General features: G+C 29.9%; 1 protein-coding gene across 1 annotated transcript in view; it reads right to left on the reverse strand.

Moving 5' to 3' along the window:
* Positions 1–8,176: 8,176 nt before the first annotated feature.
* The window catches only part of LOC126897925 (uncharacterized), a 4,483-nt gene continuing 3,299 nt past the window's right edge, over positions 8,177–9,360 (reverse strand). The window contains exons 3-4 of the mRNA XM_050671872.1: positions 8,740–9,137; positions 8,177–8,577 (exon numbers count right to left, since the gene is read on the reverse strand). Of these exons, the coding sequence (XP_050527829.1) occupies positions 8,177–8,577; positions 8,740–9,137 (799 nt within the window). The remainder of the gene's footprint in view (positions 8,578–8,739; positions 9,138–9,360) is intronic.

Consider the following 9,360-nt stretch of genomic DNA (forward strand, 5'->3'; position numbering starts at 1 on the left):
TTTTTTTTTTAAATTTATGATTTATATAGCAACATGTTACAAAAAAATTAGGAATATTGTAGACTGGTAGTAGCACACACAAATAGAGTTAAAAAACTAATAAATTACAAAGTAAAATTATTTACTTTTGTATTTGAATACTTTTATCATATCAAATCTAATTAGACAATAAATACTTAAAGAATATTAGAAATTAATGATTTTAATTGTTTGTATGAAGAATCTGGTTATGCTACTTTTTATTTGAATAAAGAATATTTTTTCGATTTTTAAGAGTAATAACTTAAACTAAATACGAATTGTAATCATTTGACGTATCGTTGAAAAAAGTAGGTCTAGTGAGGGTTGGCAAAATAAATCATAGCCGCAAAAAAAACTACATAGCAAAATAATATTAACATGAATAAGATATTTCTTCTCACGAAGGGAGACTTAAGTGATGGGATCCTTAATATTTATTGAAGTTATTGAATCTAAATAAGATAAATATCAAATGATTTGAAAATTTTATTCTAACTCAAAAAAAAATGCAAAATATTAATTGCCACAGTCGAATTTGAACCTCGTACCCTACGCGTGAAAGACACAAGTGTTACCGATTCGGCAACTGTTCGTTGCCTTCATCGCTTAATAAAATTGGCTATTTAAGCTAACTCAAATTTAAAAATTACTTTTTGGACTTTAAAAAAGTACAAAAATTTAATAAGTTTAATTTCTTATAAATTTTATTCTATGTCAATTAAATTATATAATATTCATGAAAGTCAATATATTCTCCTAATAAGATATTTCAAAATAAAATAAAATACAAAACCTAGAATTTTAATAGAAAAATAGCATATTTTTGAATACGGTAGCCATTTGCGCATAGAAGATAGGTCGTCGGGACAAATTTTTTTTTTTCATTTTATAGTACATAAAATAAGCTTTAATTTGATATATGTTTAAAGGACGCAGTATTTCCGGAACATTTTCAAAAATTAAGTTGAAAAAGTTAGTTTTTGTAAAAAAGTTGCAATTTTAAATCCCCCCCCATGAGCAGGTTAAGTGTTAAATTTTCAAAAAAATTATATCAAATGAAAGGAAAATATCTAAGGTTTTAGTTTAAAAAAAAATTATGTTGATTTGTTGATTTTTGAAAAAGTTATGGAAGTTTTAAGAAAAAAAAGTGAAAAAAATGACAAAATTTGTCGATTTTTAAATTTGTAATTTTTTTGGATATTTCCCCCATTTGCGGGGAACGAGGGAAAATTTTTAAATTTTTAAGGGTAATGTCTTCAACTAGATACAATTTGTGATCTTTTGACGTATTGTTAAAAGAAATCGGTCCAGTGAGAGCTGAGAAAAAGTAGTGACAGACACAAAAAAAAAAATAAAAAAATAAAAAAAAAAATAAAAAAAAAAATAAACACATCATGGTAAAATTAATACCTTCTCAGCTTCGCATCGAAACTAAAAAAAATAAACACATCATGGTAAAATTAATACCTTCTCAGCTTCGCATCGAAGCAAAAAAAAATAAACACATCATGGTAAAATTAATACCTTCTCAGCTTCGCATCGAAGCTAAAAAAAATAAACACATCATGGTAAAATTAATACCTTCTCAGCTTCGCATCGAAGCTAAAAAAAATAAACACATCATGGTAAAATTAATACCTTCTCAGCTTCGCATCGAAGCTAAAAAAAATAAACACATCATGGTAAAATTAATACCTTCTCAGCTTCGCATCGAAGCTAAAAAAAATAAACACATCATGGTAAAATTAATACCTTCTCAGCTTCGCATCGAAGCTAAAAAAAATAAACACATCATGGTAAAATTAATACCTTCTCAGCTTCGCATCGAAGCTAAAAAAAATAAACACATCATGGTAAAATTAATACCTTCTCAGCTTCGCATCGAAGCTAAAAAAAATAAACACATCATGGTAAAATTAATACCTTCTCAGCTTCGCATCGAAGCTAAAATTGCAGTTGTCATAAAATAGTCAATGTTGATATTTTTTGTTTTCATATTATAATGAAATAAATTTTTGAAAAGTGCACGAATATTTTGTAATTATTATTGATAATACTTAAAGCTATGATTCTAATCGTATTAAATATAAAAACATTATAACTCCTAAAATATTTGATACGGTCCGGCGTCGAATCGTGTTTACGGAGCCCTACGACACGTGACAATTTATCAGCTGCTATTTATATTTCTAATTAAAATTAAACTACATAATACAATCATTTGTTAGTAAATTGTATGACTTACCATATTAAAATTGTTTATAAGTATAATACTTAAAACACTTAAAATTATTTATCCACTCATGAATGTTTTATAATAGAATTTAACTTTATTTCATTTATAAATTACTATTTTTTTTTATTAAAAAAAACTTTTTCCCACGTCACTATGAGTAAAAATATTTAAAAACATATTATACTTAATTTATATTTTCATTAATTACATTATTTGCTCTATTTATGAATAATAAATTACTAATCTGTAGTCGGTGCTAAACATGTAAAACGTTTTTATAAAAAATAAATGTATTTTTAAATTGTAAAATTATGTTTATCAAAAAAAAAAAAGCAAAATTCATGTTTAAAATACAATACAATATGATTTGTTAAAAATACTAAACCCAATATTTAAGTTGAGTAATAATTTTTCATTAAAATAAATGTTGGGCGAGCGTGATATTAAAATAATCGAACACTCAATATTTTTTAAATTGTTTATTTTACTTTTAATTTTTAACAATTTTTTGTTCTTAACATAATAACTAGTAAAGTTTAATATACATGAATATTTAAAACATACATAGATAATTATATTTATCATGAATAGAAAACTAGAAAACTAGGAGCCTTCATTATGGCTGTGAAACTTACACTAACACTAACACAATAGCTAATCGGCTATTATTAGTAACAAAAAATGTAGAGAGATAAATAGTAAATACAGATAATCAATAATGAACATAATTATTATGTTATGAACCCCTAAAATATTTCTAAGCCTTATTTCACAATTTCATTAATAGACCATCATTAATAGTATGTTTTTTAAGACCGACAAAAAGAATGTGTTCTGATTTAAAAAACAGTTTCTTTTTAACTTTGTTAGTTAATTTAACATCAAATCGCTAATTTGAAATGAGTTAAAATAATAAAATACATTAATTAGCATAAAATTATGTTAAACCTAACACATTTATTAGAAGAGTTTATGTCACATGATTTTTTTTATAGAAAAAATAATAATTTTTTATGTCATTATGTTATATAACATGTCATGTATAAGCTTTTCAATTTGCGTCATTTAAATAGATACATTTTTGCTTCATGATGTCACCGTAGGCACTAACAATATTTAATAAAGTATCAATTTCAAAGTTTTCTAGTAGTGGTTCAAATTTCGTCACAGTTCAATACGTTGATTATAAAGAGCTAGATAACCAAAAGACAAATTTTAAATGTGACATTAAATATGCCGAAAAAGTGACAGAGATAAAGAAGTATTATAGTTATAATTTTTTTATTTTAATTTAAGCGAAAAAACCAGTAGTTTTACAATTTTTTTTTTTTCTATGAACAATTTTTCGTATGAAAATCTTCATTTTCTTCTTCCACGTCTTAATCCCAACTACTTGGGGTCGGCCAACCTAATCCTAAACTTTCACTTGAAACGATCTCCCACATCATCTACGCTCATATCAGCTGTACTCATATTGCATTCAATAGCATCCCTCCATCTCTTTTTTGGTCTTCCTCAACCTCTTTTTCCTTCAACATTCATTTCTCTAACTGTTCTTACAGCTTCCGATTTTTCTCTTCTCATAACATGACCAAACCATCTAAGTCTATTTTCTCTCATCTTATCCACGATAGATGCTACACCTATACTCCCTCTTATATGCTCGTTTCTTATCTTATCTTCTCTGGTCACTCAACACATCCATCTAAGCATTCTCATCTTTGCTACATTCATTCTTTGCTCTACTTTCTTATTAACCGCCCAACTTTCTAAACCATACGTCATAGTTGATCTCACTACAGTCTTGAAGAATTTACCTTTCAGCCTCATTGGAATTCTTTTATCGCATAAGACGCCTGACGCTTCTCTCCACTTTAACCACCCGCACTTAATTCTGTGTCTTACATCCTCGTCAATACCAACACTCTTTTGCACAACTGACCCTAAATACTTAAAACTCTCCACCTCTCCAATCACGTCTTCGCCTATTGTCACTAACCTCCTCATTTCACCTACCTCGTGTTCTCCTTTGTCAATGTCGTACTCTATATACTCTGTCTTACTTCTACTTATTCTTAAACCCTTTTCTTCATGAGCTAATTTCCACACCTCTAGCCTTTGATTAATTTTCTCCTATTAACACTATATCGTCAGCAAACAACATGCACCACGGCACCTCTCCTTGTATGTCTCTAGTAATTTCATCCATCACTATATAGAATAAGTAAGGACTTAAAGCGGAACCTTAGTGCACTCCTACTCTTACCCGAAAACCTCCTGATATTCCTCCTACGCTTTTCACCCTGGTACCTTTTCGGGACTCCTTTTCTCATTAATGCCCACTTTAAAACCTCTCTCGGTACTCTATCATAAGCTTTCTCCAAATCTATAAATACCATACACAGCTTTTTCTTCTTTTCCCTAAACTTTTCTATTAGTTGTCTCATACAAAATACTGGCTCCATTGTTGACTTACCAGGCATAAATCCAAACTGGTTATTAGATACCAATGTCTCATTTCTTATTCTCTGATCTATTACCTTTTCCCAAATTTTCATACTATGACTCATAAGCTTTATGCCTCTACAATTTCCACACTCCTATATGTCACCTTTACCTTTAAATATCGGCACTACAATACTACTCCTCCATTAATTTGGTATTTATCCTTTCTAATAAGATTTTATTTTAAAGTTCCTTCAACCATTAGGCCAACACCGCCTAATATTTTCCATACTTCTACTGGCACTTCATCTGGTCCTACTGCTTTATTCTTTTTCATTGATACCACAGCCTCCCATACCTCTTTCTCACTACTTAAATATACCAGTCCCTCATTTCACAAGATATCCTCTAATGTCTCTTTTGGGTACACTCCATTCAGTAATTTTTCAAAATACTTTCCACATCAGCATCACTCGAGAGTACCTTATTATCAACACTTTTTATACATCTTATATACTCTCACCAACAATCTCCTTTGCAGTATTCTTTACACAACTAGCAAATCTACTCCACACATCATTTATGTCTCCCTCGACATTCCACACCGTTCTCTCTTTTACCGTCTTTACAAACTCTTTTTCATTTTCCCCTTTTAATTTCCATCACCGGATCTTCGATTTTTCCCCCATGTTTTTTCTATTTTGGTTTATTCTCTTTCCGGTATACCACATCTTCATTACCATCAGTCTATGTTGTGTAGTTACACTCTCGCCAGGTATAAATTTACAATCTTTTAGTTGCTTTACACTCTCACTCATCCACATAAAAAAATCGTATCTGTGATATATTCCTCCCACTCTTATATAATGTTCTTCCCTCTTTCTAAAATAAGTATTAACCACAGCAAGATCAAACGATACTGCGAAATCCAGATTCTTTTTCCAGCCTCATTCTCCCCACTAAAACAAAACCCTCCATGTACTCTTTTATATGCTCTTCTTTCATTACCTACATGTCCATTCATATCTCCATCGCATACCTAATTGCCAGATACCTCTTACGACTGACAAAGGGGCCGTGGAAGTATTCTTATTCCTTATCCACATGGAACCTGCTAAAGTATCTAGTAAAATTAAAATTGTAAATGTATCTGTTCTTTCTAATTTATGGGAAGGATATACACTGTACAGAGATGAAATAGGATTTTTATATTCTTTAAGAAAAGGAAGAAAGTAAATTTTGTGAAATAATACAATTTATTTGTTAAAGTTATTTTTTTTATCACAGATTTATGTGGTGTGCTATTTATACTAAACTTAAATGTGTTGTAAAAGGAACTAAATCCACTGAAAATAATATAAGTACTATAGAAAATACAGGCAAGCACAAAATCATCGTTGATTAAATGATGATGAATTGCAAGCATCTTGTAACGTGACAAAAGTATCTAGTTATTTTTTTTCTATTTGTATATACATTTATGTATATATATTTGTGTTGAGCCGAATGCGGACTGCGACGGCGTTTGTTGGTAAAATTATCATGATAAGGTGTTGTGATTTGTTTATGCGCGTGCGAGATAGTCAGCTGTGTACTACTTCAGACCGGTTCATGGACGGCATTTGTGTGTACATTCACCCCGCTCCTTTCCTATCTTGAACGTCATTTGCACTGCTCACCGCATACATTGTCGCCATATGATTTAAATTGTTTTTAATAATTTCCGGCACTGGGTATTTAGTTATTTTTTGACCCCTACTCTAAAGGCTAGCCGTTTGGTCGCCAACGGACCGCCGGGTCAATCGTCGGACGGGTTGTCGGGGAATAGCCATAGTCGGAACTGNATATATTATTGGTACAATGTGGTGACGTAGTGCATTTTATTCCGGGGTGTCCCAACGTCTTGCAAGCTAAGCCTAACTGCCAGAAACCAGTCGCTTACTTGGGACGTATACCCGCCGTGCTTAGCGGCAATGCTGCGATTAATAGCCGGCGGGTACCCGAAGACGTTCATCGTATTCTCTAATAATAAAAGTGTAGGTGTAACTAATTTTTTTTTATTAATATCTGTTTTTTTTTCTCTCTCTTTCTTTGTCCCCTTTAATTTGTAGACGAGGTTTTTTGACCATTCGGTTTTTTGCCTCGTAGTAACTTAATTTTTTTTGTTTTTTTTTTTTTGCTTAATAAAGTCCTCTTAATTTAACTTAACCATCATCTGTTTTTTCTTTTTTTTGCGTGTTCCATCTTCAATGGACTCGTGTATTTTTTTTTCTCCTTTCAAAAATCTACTCCCCTAGTTTATAAGGTACGGGCAACGGCCTTGTATAAGGTCATCCCTCATTAATATGGTTATGTGACAACTGTCACGAGGTTTTGGTGTACATCTACTATCAACGACTCAACGGACATCAACTTTAATGTTTATTAATTATATATTTTTTGTCTAATTGTTTTAATATAAAAAAGTTAATTTTTTTAAAAAAAAAGAAAAAAATCCTACTGTGGTCCGACAATATACTGTCTCGCCCAGTAGGTTGGCGACCCTTTACTTATAATTTTGTAAAACGCCATGAAAGTTACAAATTTCTCGTTGCGGCCAATTAATTTGATTTTTATATATTTGTAACCTTTCAATCTATTAAAGAAAATAATTTTGAAATGCTTAGAAGACGATAGCAAACCCTAAAACCTTTATGAGGATGAAATAACTAAATAAATTTTAATAGATCTATAAAATTATTCAGTAAATTACTGAAATTTATTAGCTTGTGTGATATGTATAAAACTTGATCTTAATCACTTGTTATATTATGTTTGGAATGACATAATTGTTAAGGATTTATATTAAAATCATTTTTTAGTGATAATTAAAAATTATAATTGTAAAATAAAATATTTTTTTATAACCATCCCCTTTAAAAATAATATTATTTGGTTATTTTACGTAGTTAAATTGATAATTCTTTTGTAATAAAATATTTCAGAGATTATAATTATTTGTTTACTTGATTATCAGTTTAAAAAATTACATCAAATTTGTTATCATAGATATTTAGAATGTATTAATTAACATGATGACATGCAATTCTCGTGGTGAAAATTTTAAGAAAGAAAATTATGAATGGTTTTTTGTTCAATATAGATCATTGCCCAATCGCTCACCATCACCGCCACCAAAGGAGGACGTTGATAAATAATTTTAAAGAAGTAGCTAGGATTAGTTTGTATTACATATACAATTAAAGTTTTTATGTAATATTTATTATATAAATTTGTTTTATTAATGGAAATCAAATACTGTAAGTCAGACCCGTGCGCAGGATTTGACAATGGGGGGGTTTTTTAAAAAAAATATAAATTTAATAGATAAATCAATAACTATCAAATATTATATAATATATATTTATAATATAAATNTTATATACTATATATTTATAATATAAATAAATCATGATAAAACTATAAAATTAAAAATTATTTTTTTAATAAATTTAATCTACGATGAGTAGAAAAGAATTCGTTTAATACTTCGTTGATATCCACGTTTATGTCACGATGGATATTCAACGAAGCTAGTCCGTTTAAACGATCTTCACCCATAGATGACCTTAAATAGGTTTTAAGCCGACGTAATGTTGAAAATGACCTTTCATTAGTCACTGTAGTCACCGGAAAAACTGACATTACACATAACATTTTATGAACATTTGGAAACGCATCTGAATTACAAATATCGAGGGCATCTAGGGCGTTTCGAATATTTTTACCAGCTTGTCGTCGTCGCCAAATTTCTACCTCATTTATCCAAATTTCTGGGGAATCGTCGTGTAAAATTGAACAATAAGTTTCAAATAACTTTTTACATGAATCTTTGTCTAAAGATTTTGTTTCAATAGGAAAAAGACATGAGAAGTTTGACAAAAAATTACGATGCTTGAGGAAGAGATCTTGAAGATGAGTAATAAATAAATCAAGGTATGGTATGTAAATAATAATTTTGTAATAATCTTTTACAGAGTCGGTTATAATGTTAGAACGGTTAATTTGACGTGAGGCAAGTCTAGGTTTAGTCACAGGTATATTGTACTTATTGCAAATATCTTCTACAGTTACAAAAATTGTGTTGAAATTATCTGTATAATATTGTCTTCTTTCCTCAAGTTCGTGTTTTGCTGCATCTGCCAACTTCACGGCCTCGACTAAATCTTGATTTTCCGCTTGTAAAACTCTACTCAATGATAAAGACAATGCATGTACTGAATTTAAAACGTGAATTGAAATTTGAAATTCTAATGTTTTTATTGCTGATAGTAATTGAAAAGATCCGGATGTTGTTTTTGAGTCTGTCCAAGTACTCGAAATATTTTCTAAGGCATCAATAACTGCTGGTTGTAAATCTATATAAGTTCCAATCGACTCATTCTGTAGTACCCACCTTGTTGCACAATATTTTTTAAGTTTTTTTTTTTTGTAACAAAGTGTCATTATTTTTTATTGCATCCTGAAGTGCAATTTGCCTTTTTGGGGTATTAAAGAAGTTATAAATAGATTGGACTGTACCAAGGCAGTTTTTGACTTGAGGGATACTACATGCGGCACTAACTGCTAAATTGAAACTATGGGCAGCACAGTGTGAGTATAGAGCTAAATTATATTTT

Source organism: Daktulosphaira vitifoliae, unplaced genomic scaffold (genome assembly GCF_025091365.1).
Source record: "Daktulosphaira vitifoliae isolate Bord-2020 unplaced genomic scaffold, ASM2509136v1 Scaffold_2, whole genome shotgun sequence".
Lineage (NCBI taxonomy): Eukaryota > Metazoa > Arthropoda > Insecta > Hemiptera > Phylloxeridae > Daktulosphaira > Daktulosphaira vitifoliae.